The following is a 16,009-nucleotide window of genomic DNA, read 5'->3' on the forward strand; positions in this document are numbered from 1 at the left end:
GTTGAAATCGAGAGATTTAATTGATTCAGAAAGTTTGTTTATTTTAGTGCACAGGTACTAGAAGGCAGACATCAGGTGTTTTGTCAGATCAAAAAATGTTTAATTTACTAAAAAACTGATAAACGCACATGAATAAAACTAGTGGCGGTTCAGCGTAGTTTAAGCCACTTTCACAGGTTATCAGGTGGAGGACTGCACACCTATATTAAACATGCTCATTTTTGGTGAGAAGCCGATTTTCATCTGTCTTAATAAAATTGCACCAGGTTACTGCTCTTTGAATATAACAAAAATCCTTGCTAAATGGAAAAATAAATTTACATTCCTTACTCTGTCTGATTGCGTTGGTTCATTGAAAATTTTTACTTTTGTGACTATGTGGATAAATGTTAGCTGGAGCTTGCCCTGCAACTCAATTTCCAAGTTGCAGCCAAATTAGAAACCACTACGCTCCTTCATGTTTAATTTGTCACAGCACCAACTGACCACAGCAGGCATTCATAACAGCTGGAGCAATTCTTTTACTTTACCTCTGTCTTCAATTCTGTGATCTGGTCCTTCAACTCGCGAATGATCTGATTGGAGTCAGAGTTGTTCAGCTGACCTTGGATCCTTCCCTCTTCTCTCTTCAAAGCACAAAGCAGACAAGCAACCGGTTAAACGATTTCTCTAACATAAATATTTTAGGCACTGCTATTTTTACAAATCAGGTTATTCAGAATCCATTTCCTCCTCAGACTGTTGCAGATACGGTCTGTCCAACTGACTAACCTCCCGAGCCTGTGATTTTGTCGCACTGAAGACAACTGCCTTCCTTAGATTTCTGATGGCAAAACCCATTGTGGTTACCTATTACCATTAATAGCACTTCAATTAAAATCTGAATTAAACAGGGAATTGGTAAAAGCAATGAAAGCTGGGAAATCTAGTTGTTTTTGGACTAAACAGAGGAAAATCACCACCTCTGACCTCAGCAAAGCCAGCTGCTCAGCCAACAATGAATGATGCTACAGTTCCTGCCTCAGTTGTTCCTTGTGATAAAGCATTTCATGCTGAAATAACCCTTGTGTGATAACTGTTCTAACTTCCACCTTCATCTTCCTAAATGATCCTCACTCTGTGCCGCCTTGTTCGTGATTCAACAACCAGTGGGAACAATTTCTCAGTAATTCTTGTCTCAAATTTGAAAAAACATTCAACCTTCTCCATTCTGGCCAACAGGCATACAATTTCGAACCTTTCCACCTCAATCTGGTGAACCTTCACTCCTCTTTCTGCTCTAAAGTGGTACCCAGAACTATGTGCAATACTCTAACTATGGCCTAACCAAGGTTCTCCACTAAACAGAAAATTGCATTGGGGGAAAGCAGTCAATGCTCTCTCTGGTGCCTGTGCTTAGCCATTGCCAAAGTCTCTTTTACAGCAGGACATCAGCTGCAGCTTCTCTCAGTCTCACTGTGGAAAAGAACAATCAAACAAATGCTAAAGTCAAAATCCGCTCCTAAAACTGAGTCATGGTCTGCAATTATTGATAACCTCCAACAAATAATTACTCGGGCTGAGCTCACTCTCCGGTTTTCTTCTGTTGAAGGCATGGCCATGTCTTGTCTGGCAGAAATCAGTCATCCAATTCTTACTGGTGATCAGTTGTCCAAAATCATTCTTCAAAAATCAATTACCACACAAACCTCATGATTCAGACTCTGAATAAACCCCTCGAAGTTATCATATTGCCACTGAGGGGGCCAATGAGGCAAGCAGGGCTTTGGTTGGCAGTTGCTGGAAGGTAGATTTTTAAAAATTTATTCTTTCATGGGATGTGGGCATCGCTGGCAAGGCCAGCATTTGTGGCTCATCCCTAATTTCCTTTGAACTGAGTGGCTTGCTGGGCCATTTCACAGGGCACTTTAGAGTCAACCACATGGCTGTGGGTCTGGAGTCACATGTAGGCCAGACTGGGTAAGGATGGCAGATTTCCTTCTCTAAAGGGCACTAGTGAACCAGATGGGTTTTTACAACAATCGATGATAGTTTCATGGTCACCATTACTGAGACTAGCTTTATGTTCCAGATTTATTCACTGAATTTAAATTCCACCAGCTGCCGTGATTGGATATGAGCCTGTGTCCCCAGAGCTTTAGCCTGGGCCTCTGGATGACATGACAAAACCATCTGTTCCAGATGCCAGAAATGAGAACACATACTTGTCATTCAGAGATTGCCACATGCCAAGGCTAGGTTGCAGCTAGACCTGTAGCTGCTGCTGCATCTCCACAGTGCAAGCAGATAGAACGAGCAGCATTTGGAAGCTGTGCTCACCATGGTGCCGCAATTACTTAGCTACCGGATGTAACGGTTGTGCTGGTCAGGGTGAGTTCCTATCACCTACTCAAAGACACGTGCAGCCATTTTCAAATAAGTTAATTAATGAGCTTCTGTTCCCAGGAGGATGGCTAATAACAATACACCCATCATCAGAAGTTTGCAGCCAAGTCAAGACTCTGAGGCTCAACAGCACCAGAGTGATCGAGTGTGCTGTTGATGGTAGATCAGGGAGCCTGGCTCATTAATGAGATAATACCGGATTGACCTGTCACCAGGGCAATTCTCCCTAATAACCCCGAAAGCAATTGGGTCATTCTAACTGGAGGGCCAGAAGACAGATATCAATGGTCTGTGCTGGTAAATTAAATGACTTTGGTTGATTACATTCCAGTAGTAACCCTGGTCACAGGGCAGCAATACCCGGCTGACAAAACAATCTGTGCTTTAAGTACAGGACCTGTCTTCTCCTTGGCATTCAGCTGCTGTCGAGCCTGAACGCTGCCCAAACACTACTTCAGGATACAGCTAACTCCCTGATGGGAAGGAATGCCAATACACATTCCACTCTTATTTCTCACCTTTCCTCTTTCCAATGCTTTTCAAAAATATGGTTAACTGCAATGAGCCTTTATAATAAACAGTACTTCATAACGCTTCGGACCAATTTATTACCTGTTTAGAAATCGTTCCATTTTTAGTCTTCCTGTTGCCAAAACAGGCAGCACTAGTGATCTCGAACATGCTTTTGGGAACCAACATTCTCTGCATAAGGAGAAACATAAGAGCAGGAATAGGCCATTCTTCCCCTTGAGCCTGCTCTGAGATTTAACTGGATCATGGCTGATCATCTAACTCAACACCATCTTCACACACTATCCCCACATTCTTTGCTGTTAGTCGTATCTAGAAATCTATTGACCTCTGCTTGGACATACTTGATGACGGAGCCTACACAGCCCTCTGGGCTAGCACAAAAGAAGATGGTTGTGGTAAACATCTCAGCTCCAGGACATTGCTGCAGGAGTTCCTCAGGGTAGTGTCCTCACCCCAACCATCTTCAGCTGCTTCATCAGTGACCTTCCCTCCATCATAAGGTCAGAACTGAGGATGTTCACTAATGATTGCACAATGTTCCACACCAGTCACAGCTCCTCAGATACTGAAGCAGCCCATGTCCAAATTCAGCAGGCCCTGGACAACATCCAGGCTTGGACTGACAAGTGACAGGTAACATTTGCGCCAGGCAAGTGTCAGGCAATGACCATCTCCAACAAGGGAGAATCTAACCATCACCCCATGATAATTCAATGGCTTTACCAGAACAGATTAGTGGCTAGGAGTCTTGTGGTGTGTAACTCACATCCTGACTCCACAAAGTACGTCCACCATCTACAAGGCATAAGTCAGGAGTGTGATGGAATACTCTCCACTTGCCTGGAAAATTGTAGCTCCAATAACACTCGAAGCTGGACACCATCCAAGACAAAGCAGCCCGCTTGATTGACACCCTATCCACAAACATTCACTCCCTCCACCACCAACAGACAGTAGCAGCAGTGTGTACCACCTAAAAGATGCACTGCAGGAAGTCACCAAGGCTCCTTCGACAGCACCTTCCAAACCCACGACTGCTACCATCTAGAAGGACAAGAGCAGCTGACACATGGGAACACCACCACCTGGAACTCCCCCTCCAAGTCACTCACCATCCTGACTTGGAAATATATCGCCATTCCTTCACTGTTGCGGGGTCAAAATCTTGGAACTCCCTCCCTAACAGCACTTTGGGTGTACCTACACCACATGGACTGCAGCGGTTCAAGAAGGCAGCTCACCACCACCTTCTCAAGGGTAACTAGGGATGGGCAATAAATGCTGGTCTAGCCAGCGACATCCACATTCCATGAATGAAAAAAAAACATTCTAGAATTTTCCCTACGACAAATGTCAGGCTAACAGGTCAGTAGTTCCCTATTTTTCTCTGCCTCTTTTCTTAAAAGAGTAGACTTACACTTGTTACCTTCCAATCTGTAGGAGCTGTTCCGAAAACTAGAGTGTTTTGGAGGTGATCACCAATGCACCCGTTATCTCTACAGCAACCTCTTTCAACACTGGGATGTGGATCATCCAGTGAAGGGGATTTATCAACATTCAGCCCCATTAATTTTTCCAGCACTACTTGATCACTAAAATTAATTTCTTTCAGATCCATAATCTCACCAGTCCATTGGCTCCCCAATGTATCAGGGAGATTTCTCGCATCTTCCTTCATGAAAACAGACACATAGGGCGGAGGCAGAGAGTGGGGTGGGGGGGTGGGGGGGGCAGAGAAGGGGATGGGGAGAGAGAGAGAGGGGGAGCATGAGGGAGGGAGGGAGGGGGAGGGTGAAAAGTCAGAGACAACACTAAAAAGAGCTGGAAAAAAAGAGAGAAGCAGAGAGAGATGCAGAGGAGACTGCTATAATCTCCATAGAGACTGCTAAATTTTAAGAAATTCGAACTTCCAGTTAATAGTTGAATGATACAACAAGACTTCACATTTTAAGACTTTTGCTTTAACAAAAGGCTAGGAACATTCAACTAACCATTATCTTTTTCAGCAATTTATACTTCAACTCAGAACTTACCCTTTAACTTTTAGCATAACCGAGAAAACATACTTCACAGATATACTTTTCACAATATCCTTTCAGCAGACATTCAGTTCTCCTGGAACCAGTCCAAAGTGACTCCTAGCTCCCGATGTTTACTTCTGTAATCTCAAAACTGTCCTCCACAGTGAGGCTTTTTTGCCCTATAGATTCTTCCTCTAGCATAACTGAGTTAATCTTCCATCCTCATCTTAACTCATTTAAGACAGATGAGGAGCATTTTTTTTCTCTGAGGATAGAACCTTTGCAACTCTCTTCCTCAGAAAAGCAGTGGAGACAGTGCCTTTGAATATTTTTAAGGCAGAGTAGGTTCTTGATAAACAAGGGGGTGAAAAGTTTTCGGGGGTAGGCAGGTTACAATCAGATCAGCCATGATCTTATTGAATGGCGGTGAACAGACTTAAGGGGCCGAGTGACCTACTCCTGCTAATTCATATGTCCTCATGTATTTAGTTTTTCTAATCCGAGTGCAAACTCCATACCATAGTCCTGAGACTTTCAGCCTCTATCTGCTCTCTCTCTCTCGGAGCCTGGCTACTAACTTTGTTTGAGAGTTTTCAGAGATATCTTAGACCCTTCCGCTCTCAAAGCCCATCTCCATGGCAATGTGAATCACGTGGGCCTTGTATCCAGGTAAAAGTGATTAGCTATCCTTGAGACACCAAGCTCTCTTATTTTGGAAGAGAATGGACAGTTTAAAAGCTTACAACATTCTCAACACTCTTCTGAGGCTTTGGAGACATGGAGACAATAGCAGCAGCCTATGCACTAACAAGTGTAAATACCTTGCACCTTCTTCCCACTCAAAAAAATCTGGGCCCCCTTTAATCTTTAACAATCATATCACCCAGGCTCGCTGTCAGACAGGTTTCAGAATAGGTCACATGACCCTCTTCATTTTACCTTAAGTTAAAAGAGACAGTTCCAAAATATAACAATCCTTTAAATCTCATAATTGGAACAAGTGATAAAGAAATAAAAAGAGAGAGACAGAAAAAAGAGGCATAGAGGAGAGAGACAAACACACAGCAGAGGGGACAGAGAGATGGAGCACAAGGCAAACACACACCACTCTCTGAAGTAAAGTAGAATAGAATATAGTTTGCAGGCTTCCCCTAGTTCACTGTCATGAAGCTATTAATGTATTTATTATTGGAAAATTTTTCTTTTAAAATAGAGGTTTAGTCTGTGGGCGTGTCTTAATTGGATTAAAACCAGCTAGTCTGGGTGCTTTGATGTGCACTAGTTTTGATATGTAAGAGAGGTACAATGTATTTGCATTTTTTGAATACAGCATTCGAGAAGTGGGGTGGAAACCGATGCCTATCTAGCAGCTATCAAACAATATGTTTATATTACTAATAAAATTGGTGCTATGAAAGGGGTTTTACTGTCAGAAGAGGCTGGTGACAAAACGAGAATTTATATTGTGGGTGGTGGTAGGCATAACTTCAGCAGTTTTCAGGTGTGCAGAGCAGAGGCAATGTAAGATCAAAAGGCAGCTGTAAGCCTCCAACTATCTCCGCAGGAACCAAAGTGAAAAGAACCTCATTTTGAATTCGTAAGGCAAAAATGCTTTGCCTGCTGTCTGGTTAAGTAACTGGTTAAGGGTTGCCATTGCCTTAATGGAGATTAGTTTGGGAATTTATTAAAAGTTATGATAGTAGTGATTTGAAGCCATGTGTATATATATTTTAACCTGTATAAATTAATAAAATGTTTCATTTAGTTTAATGAAAAACCTCAAGAACTGGCGGTCTGATTCCTGAATTTAGAGTTGCATCTCAAACATAACACTTAAAATTATAGGTTATGACAGTTGTTTAAAGTTTCCCTCTGGGATTTTTAAATAACTCAGCTTTATTAACTGCATCAGTCATAACATTCACAAAGTTGAAACATAAATGCGGTTACTTTAGGTTATATATACATATATGCCTATGGAAATAAACACTGGTAGGATGAACAACATCACAACCATAGTAAGCTTTATTGGCTTACAAATACTACTGAGTCCCTTCCCTCAGAAACAGCCAGTCAGGCAGAATTTAATGAACCAGCTACATCTGAGGTCTACAGAACACCACAACAGTCCAGGACATGGTCAGTGAAATGGGTGTGCCTGCTTCTCAAAGATCAGCATTGTATTCAATATTTAAAACCTCCCTGGCCCCTGGACAAGGCTGACTTGGGCTCCGACCACCAGCTGGGTAACTGCAGGTCTATCTAGCGATCTTTGTGCTATATTCAGCTCTCCTCCATGCATGCTCTCCCTCCTGGGCGAGGCAGCCAGCCAGCTCTGCACTGCACATGTGGCTGTTGCATTCTGTTCCCACCTTCTGGCTGACACAAACTAAGATCTCATTGACTGGTGGAATAGGTTCAAGAGGTTTAACGGCCTTGCACCTAACTGGGTGTTGGAAAAACACCAGTGTATATTTCCTGAAATAAACCGTCACTTCTGTCCTCCATTGCTTTTGTTATATTGTTAATATTTAACATGAAACATCCCAAGAACTGCTAATTCTCACAAGTGCTCGGAGCACTGATGTGACTATCAGCTGATCACACACCATTACACCAATAACGCTACCTAGTGTGGCCTTTCATGCTTGCGTGACTTAAAATTCATCACTACACCTCTCCCTCTCATTCTGTGTGGTGAGTGACTAAACTAAGTACCTCTGATTAGCACTCGAGTTTAAATCACTGATCTGGATATAGTTTCCAAGCTCTGATTAAACTTTTCCCCATTAACACTGATTTTCGACACTTCCCTCATGCCCAAAAATCCAGCCGCTCCCAGGACTGGGACCAGTTCAATTCCTGACAACTGCTGCTTCCAAACTTGGAAAAATACATCCATTGTTTTTTAAAAAAAATTATATTCCTGGGAGCGGGGAGAAAGAGCAGTAATCTCAGTGTAAAATCTTATTTTCCCCTTTCCATTTGTAGTTTATTACAAAACTAAACACAATATTGCAATGAACCACAAGAAGTTGTAGGAAATGAACAGTTTTTCTGGGTCAGTGTTGGGTAAAACAAGAATACCTTAACCCATGCATCTGGCAGAACATCAGCAATGACTCAGTGGTAGCACTCGCGTCTCAGGGTCAGAAAGTTATGGATTCACTCCTCATTTCACTCACTGTCTTGGGCACAAACTCCAGGTTGACATTCCAGTGCAATACTGAGTGAGCACTGCAGTGCTGGAGGTACAGTCCCTCAATGAGATGTTAAATCAAGGTCATGCCTGCCCCCTCAGACAAACGGCCCCATGGGATTATGCAAAGGAAAAGCAGGAGAGCTGTCCTGGCTAACATTTATCAGTCAACTAACACCTAAAAGGCAGATGAGTTGGTCAGTTATCTCAACTTATTGTGGCAGTTTGCTGGATGCTTATTGGCTGCTGGATTTCCAACATTACTATGGTGCCATGATGTCAAAAAGTACTTCATTGGCTTTGACGTGCTTTGGAATGTTCCCAGATTGAGGGGGTCAGGGTTTTACCAATCTTACGATCCTGCCACTGGTGAATTTTACTGACAGCAGGATTGAATGCAAAGAGGGAGCTCTCTCCAAGGAGCGGCTGCTGATTTACACAACTAAATGCCCAATAGGGGCCGTTTTACAGTGCCACTGGCATTCTGCCTACAGGGGGTGGGGGGGGGGGGGGGTGCCTCCCGCCACATGGGGAGGCTGCCAGCTCAACAACCCATCAGAAAAGGCCTCACCGACCGAAGAGGCGGCTTCGGGCAGGGAAGGGAGCACTTGTTGCCCCAACAACCTCCCCTGGAGGGGTTTCTCCTCCCACTCTCAGTCCCATGCATTTGAACTTTTTCTTTTCACCTGCCTGCGGTGGTCCCGCAGTTCTCCTGCAGTCCTCAGCAGTGACCACTTCTCCCGGTGGCGCTGCTGAGGCTTCACGGCTGCTGGCCCTGTGATTGGCCTGGCAGCATGGAGAGCCATTTGCAGTCCTTAACTGGACGCTGGGCCAACAGATGGCCAATCAATAAACCGTGGTAAAACTGTCAAGCAGATCCCACTGCCGGCAAGTGCAGGCCCAGGATTCACTTGAAATCCAGATGGTCGGAAGGTCCCTTGTAAGGTTCAGCCCTACATAAACGTAAGTTCCACCTTTTTCATTCTGCTGGTCAGAGTCAAGGCAACATGATACAAGCAATCAGGACGGTTCAGTAACCTCTGAGTTCACTACAGTTATTAGATGTTGGGAAAAGACTCATTTCTTCCTGCATCCTTCTCAATTCTACTGTTTAGATCAGGAAGTCATTGCGTGGGCAGGTCAATAGCGTGTACTGTCAAGATTTGCAAGATAACTTTAGGCTAAACTTTTATATTTACTAACACTCAGAATAGGTTTTCAAATCTATTGTAATATGTTAGAAATGACTACAGCACTATTCATTTGAATCTCTATGATCTCAGTCATGGCCATTAACAGAGCAATGGAATGAGTGAGGCTTGATTTCCTAGTCGTGCAGGGCATGCACTATGCAGTTAAAGAACAAGCCTGTGTACTAAACACAGGAATGTAGCAAGTGACTCATAAGCTCTCACTAGAGTCAGACATCGCACAGATTCTCAGATTAAACAGTGAAATGAGGCAGCAGACGTCAAAGGATTTTATAATGAAATATCTCACCAGAATATGGGCGGCTTGAAACATAAAACCTTCCTGCTCCACCCATGAGCATTTCAAACTCGCTTTACAGAATCTCTCTAAAAAAAACTCAACTGACTTCCTCTGCAAATCTACAAAGCTTTGACGCTTCTCAATTCTTAAACTGCACTGTCCCTCTTCAGTTAAAATGATCAAAATTGGTTAGGCTGCAGCTGAAGTATTGTGTACTAATTCTATCTCTATTTCTCATTGACATGCCACTCTTTGCAACAGTATCTGATAGTACAGTGCCACTTACCACATGTATGTTGATGACACCTAGTTCATCTTCACCTCTCGACTCCTCCACTGTCCCTGAATCATCAGACAGCTTGTCTGACATCCGGTTACTGGGCAAGCAGCAATTTCCTCCAGTTAAGTATTGGGAAGACTACAGCCATTGTCCTCAGTGCCCACTACAAACTCTATTCTCGAACCACCGCTTCCATCCCCCAGTCCTGGCAACTGTCTGAACCTTGAGTCACAGACGGTGCTGAGATGAGCTATCAATCTCACATCCTCGCCAGCACTAAGACCACCTCTGTAACATCACCAGACTCTGCCCCTGCCTCAGCTCATCTGCTGCTGACACCTTCGTCCACACCACTCGTTACCTGTAGACTCGACCATTCCAACACACTCCCAGCCAGACTCCCACATGCCACCCTCAATAAACATGAGGCCATCCAAAACGTTGTTGCCTTATTCGCATTTCCATTCACTTATCATTCATGTTGACATTGACCTTCTGCTAAGCAACACCTTGATTTTAAAATTCTCATTGTTTTCAAATCCCACCCCCCCACCCCCATGGCCTTGCCCCTCCCCATCTCCAACAGCCCCACAACCCTCTGGGATCTCTGCGTTCCTCTAATTCTGGCCTACTGAGCATTCCCATTTACAACTGCTCCACTACTGCCCGCCGTGCCTCAGGGTTAAGCTCTGGGATACCACCCCCCCCACCCCCCGAACCTCTCTGCTTCTCTTTTTCTTTCCTCCTTTGAAAAGCTCATGAAAACCTCTCTCTTTGACCAAGTTTTTGGTCACCTATCCTAATATTTCATCTGACTCAGTTACATTTTAGCTTTATAATGCCTCTGCGAAGCAACTAGGGATGTTTTATTACATTCAAGGAACTATATAAATATAAGTTTTTGTTGTTGTTGTTATCTAGTTTCAGGGGACCTTAGTTTAAGGAGGATGTCAAGGCCAAGAGGCACTGAGTACAGAAGCAAGGAGGTTATGCTGAGCTTGTATAGGACACTAGTTAGACCTCAGCCGGAGTATTGTGTACAGTTCTGGGCGCCACACTTTCGGAAGAATATGAACACATTGGAGAGAGTGCAGAAGAGGTTTACAAAAATGGTTCCTCAGTTATGAAGATAGATGAAGGAGAAGCTGGGGCTGTTCTGCTTGGAGAGAAGGCTAAGAGGGGATTTCACAGAGGTGTCCAAAATCATGAGGGTGCTGGACAGACTAGATAGAGAGAAATTGTTCCTGCTCATAAAAAAGATTGAGAATAAGAGGGCATAGGTATAAAGTGACTTGCAAAAGGAGCAAGCGCGAGGTGAGAAAAAGCTTTTCCACACAGCGAGTGGTTAGGGTCTGGAATGCACTGCCTGGAGGTGTGGCAGAGGCAGGGTCAGTTGCAGCATTCAAGAGGGCAATAAATAGAAACAACGTGCAGGGGTATGGGGAAAAGGCAGGAGAATGGCACTGAGTCATAATGCTCATTCGGAGAGCCGGTGCAGACACGATGGGCCGAATGGCCTCCTTCTCCACTGTAACAGTTCTGTGATTCTGCGAAATTGCAAGCAAAGAACTGCCATGTGGTAAGGGCCCGATCATCTTCTCTCTGTGATATTATTTAAGGGATAAATATTGGCCAGGATAAGATCATGCGATTTTTTTATGTCTACTTGAAAGAACAGATGAAATGAAAGTAAGTGGATAACTCTTCCAGAGTCAGCATAGGACTCCTTTTGTTTTCCTTTTGTGCTCTACAATTGTAGCAACTTATGATCAGCGTCAGAATAGGCCATTCAGCCCCTCAAGCATGTTCCACCATTCAATGAGATCATGGCTGACCTGTACCTCAACTCCATTTACTCACCTTTGATCCATTCCCCTTGATATTCTTCTCAAACGAAGAAATCTTTTAATTTCTCCTGAAAATGACATCTGGCACAGCAAACACAGCACTTTATTGGAAGAGTTCCAGATTTCTACATTCCTCCTGAATTCACTTATAAACGACCTTGCTCCAATGTTAAGATTGTGCCCCCTTGCTCTAAGCTACCCCCCACCACACCCTGCACACCCTCACCCTGGAAGAAATACTTTATCTTCACATAACCTATTGAGTCCCTTTACGAAAGCCTCAAATTGATAAGACTTCAATTTTCTAAACTCGAGGGAATACAAATAGAGGACAAAGAGGGAAAATGCATCACGATCATAAAAGACATTTCTGTCTTTGGTTAGGTCCATTCCAGGTGTGTGTCAGAGGACTCCAACATGGACTGTCAGGTGTGCACTTTGGAGGCAATGGTACAACTTTGGAGAGGGCGATGATAGTTCGCAAGGGCAGAGGGATTGAGGGTGGGTTTTGAAGTTTTAAAAGGAATAGGAACAGCATCAGAGGAGAGGGAGCCATTTACACTGTCAGTTGAATGGGAACAATGTCTTTCCAACTGTCCTTCACCTTTGCTTTCATGGATTCAGATTTATCATCAAATTCATATAAACCACTAGCCTCAGGCATATTGAAGGACAAGCATCTTGTGCAGGGACTGGAGACCTGGGAAGTGCGTCCACTGCTTGCTACTCGTTGACATGGGATAGCCCAATCTATGAGGAGATGGAAATGGAGCAACTGCTGGTTGGTCAATACCTCATCTCTCAACCCCTGGTTTAAGTGGCTCTGATGGAGTAATTTGTACTTCCAGTCAACTGGCAGTAACACTGGGAGTGTCACCAATTCACATCCTTGGAGGCCATCAATAGTTTTGTGAACACATGAATTCTAGGGCCTTGATTAGCCTTGCTCTGGTTAATAGGCATCAAAGATAATCACTTGGATGAAGTAATCACATGACTTAAGCTCCTATGTTCTGGTGTAAGAAGGAGCTGCCTCATGTCAGGGACCTGTCGCAGTGATTCACCGCCCAGATTCTCAAACTTAGACACCCGATTAACCAAAATAACATGCATTGCAATATACAATTGTAGATAATAGACATCAGCAAACAATCAAAATGGGCTTGGAGAGCTAAACACAAATTTCATACCAAGCCAGAGTTTAAAGTTAGTTATTAAATCTTAGACAGGAGACGAGGAGAAAGAGAATGCAAGTACCTGACATATTCATTAGCCTTTTTAAAGCCATTGGAGTTCTTTCAGTGTGTAATTGCCTTTATAACTTAGGGCAGAAGGGCAATGGTGAGAAGTATCACATACACAGAAAGTAACTGGAAATGGTAGCATAGAGAGAACAAGTGGGACAAGACAACCACAACAGGCTGATGCAAATTCACAAGACTGTCCGACACAGAGTGAGAGCAGAGTGGATGGATAGTTGGGAGTGGTACAGAATGTCTATTATTGGAGTGTATGCTGAGGAGAGTGACCGCAAGACAACAAAGTAACAGGATGCGGTTGGTACAGATGAACTGAACGGACACAACACAAGGACGCGATCATTTGTACCTGGATTTCCAGTTCAGCAATGCGCTGGCGAAGTTCAGCGATGGCAGCAATGCTGTCTGCTTCCCGGAACCGGACAGCCATAACCTCCTCCTTGTTCTATTGTGAGCAGTGAAATGTCACAGGTTACTCCAGTGGTAAAGACAGGAAGGCATTTCCAGTGTTAAACTACAAGTCAGTCAAAGTCCAGAAGAAACAGTGAAGGCTTTTTCACAAATCTCCCTTGTGAGCTTGTTTTTGTTTTAAAAATAAAACAGCCTAAATTGGAAGAATGACAAAGACTGGAAAAGAAACTTCTACACGGTCCATCAAATCACTCTCACCAACAGCACGCACAAAGACTGCAGCAAATCTCTCGCCTTCAGAGATTTCTCTTAGAACTTCTCTCAGAAAGTCAGCTCTGCTACCTAGCCAAAACGGTTTTGCCCCACATGAATCTTGTGCTGTGAAAAATTCTTCAGGCGAGAGCAAGAATAGGCGGCTCACAATGCCTTTTCAATTCCACTGACAACTGAGCTGCCACTTCTCCCCAATGGACACACTGTCCGGTGGACCAGATAAAACAAACAGCCATAAAATTCAATTTTCAGAGCAGGATAAGGTCAACATGAGGTCGAGCCAGTAGAAAGAAAATTTAGGATTGATATAAGGAAATTCTTCTTCAAAGAGAGGTCAATGGATAGAATGGACTCCAGGATAGGAAGCTGCAAGCGAAAACCTTGGAATTGATTAAGAACCAACTTTATAGTCTTTCTCATATGATGAGCTAAGAAGGGCCAAATGGCCTTCCTCAATCGCAATTATCAGAATTCCAATAGCTATTTTCTGTAAATCTCTACACAGGAATGGCAAAGCCATGCTCACTGCTCATTGGCTTATGGGGAAAGAACTAAGCGGAACGAGCAGCAGCCTAAATACAAAAGCATTTAAATAGTCATTTCTCTCAACAGAAGAGAGACGAGGTGCCAGCAACGAACAAGAGACAGTAAAGGTGACCAACCACAGGTCATATAAATATCATAACACACATTGTCTCCTTAGACGACCTTGGAACAGTAAATGAAATGCAACTAAATGGATAACATGGACATCCTAGTGTACAACAGTATTCAAGGTCTCCTGCATCTTCTTTGCTAATCCACCCATTTTTAAAGACATTCTGCATGGCTCTAAAGTGACATGGACACCAATGCAAGCGAGTGAGGGAACACCTCTTAGCCAACTGTGTCTCTCAGAGAGACTGATGGCTAAGTGCTACATATAAAACTTACCCTTGCCATGAACTATTAGTGAGGCAATTTGACAAAAGGTACAGGTGAAACATAACAGATCCAGGGTCTGTCTTTGAGGAACTAACAAATATGCAGGATAGTGTACATGGATTGTTTTTTTAATTATTTGGAACATGGGAGATTGAGAGAAAATTATAACTAATAACATTAGGAGGCTAGTAATCTGGATTAAAAATTGTTTTGAAGGGAGAATCTGAAGCGAAACCTTTCCTCATTCCCATCGTAGCTGTTTTACCTGGTAAAGCCCCAGCTTCCTTCCCTGAGGTTCAAGGGTATGTACTTGAGCGTATCTGAGCAGTCAGTTTAGCCATCCATCTTCAGATAAGTTGATCTACAAGTGCCAAGTTGGACTCAAGCCCAGTGGAAAAGGGCTTAGATCACTCAAAGTTAATTCATGTCAAACCTCAGCAGCAAGGAATTGAGTTCCATTAAGCCAAGCCTCCTTTGACAGCACCTTCCAAAACCGTGACCTCTACCACTAGAAGCAGAAGGCGGCAGATACATGGGAACACCACCACCTCCAAGCCACACACCATCCTGACTTGGAGCTATCTTGTTGTTCCTTCACTGTTGCTAGGTCAAGATCCTGGAATTCCCTTCCTAACAGCACTGTGGGTGCACCTACACCAGATAGATGCAGCGGTTCAAGAAGGTGGCTCACCACCGCCTTCGCAGGGACCATCAGTTCTTGTGGGAGACGCTAAAACTGGGGCACATGGTTTAAAAATAAGGGGCCTCCCATTTAAGATGGAGATAAGAAGAATACTTTTTCTCTCCGAGGATCGAGAATCTGTGGAACTCTCTTCCCCAGGCAGCAGTGGAGGCTGGGTCATTGAATATTTTTAAGGCAGAGGTAGATGAGTTCTTGATAAACAAGAGGATTGGGGTAGTAAGGAAAGTGCTGCTGAGGCCACAAATCAGATCAGCCATGATCTTCTCAAATGGTGGAGCAGGCTCGAGGGGCCGAATGGCCTACTCCTGCTCTTCGTTGATATGTAAGTATGCTTGTAATTGGGGATGGGCAACAAATGCTGGCCTGGCCTGTGACGCCCACATCCTGTGAAAGAATACACTTAAAAACCCGTTCCCCATCAAAGCTGCATTTTCCCTTCAAGGTTTTCAAACCTTCAGTTGGGTTCCACCACCTCCAGCACAGCCTTAAAGCTCCTCAGCTTCAACTTTACTCCGTCTCTCATTGCAGCTTAATCCTTTTGCACCAGGTATCATCCTTATGAAGTGTGGCCGTGCTTTCTCCAATTCCAGCATTTCCTCCCCCAGTAATTGAGCACAGATGTTCCAGATGATGCCTGGGTCAATGCTCTATACAATTTCTCCGATATTCCATAACCCCAGCA

At 43.8% G+C, this 16,009-nt stretch overlaps 1 protein-coding gene across 6 annotated transcripts in view; it reads right to left on the bottom strand.

The window, feature by feature from the left end:
- LOC121271280 (EVI5-like protein) overlaps nucleotides 1–16,009 on the bottom strand; it is a 410,054-nt gene that overhangs the window by 38,146 nt on the left and 355,899 nt on the right. For all 6 annotated transcript variants that reach the window (XM_041177135.1, XM_041177134.1, XM_041177131.1 and 3 more), the window contains 2 exons: nucleotides 13,366–13,461; nucleotides 531–626 (listed from right to left, as the gene is read on the bottom strand). In XM_041177135.1, the coding sequence (XP_041033069.1) occupies nucleotides 531–626; nucleotides 13,366–13,461 (192 nt within the window). The remainder of the gene's footprint in view (nucleotides 1–530; nucleotides 627–13,365; nucleotides 13,462–16,009) is intronic.

The sequence above is a fragment of the Carcharodon carcharias genome, chromosome 30, assembly GCF_017639515.1.
Source record: "Carcharodon carcharias isolate sCarCar2 chromosome 30, sCarCar2.pri, whole genome shotgun sequence".
Classification (NCBI taxonomy): Eukaryota; Metazoa; Chordata; class Chondrichthyes; order Lamniformes; family Lamnidae; genus Carcharodon; species Carcharodon carcharias.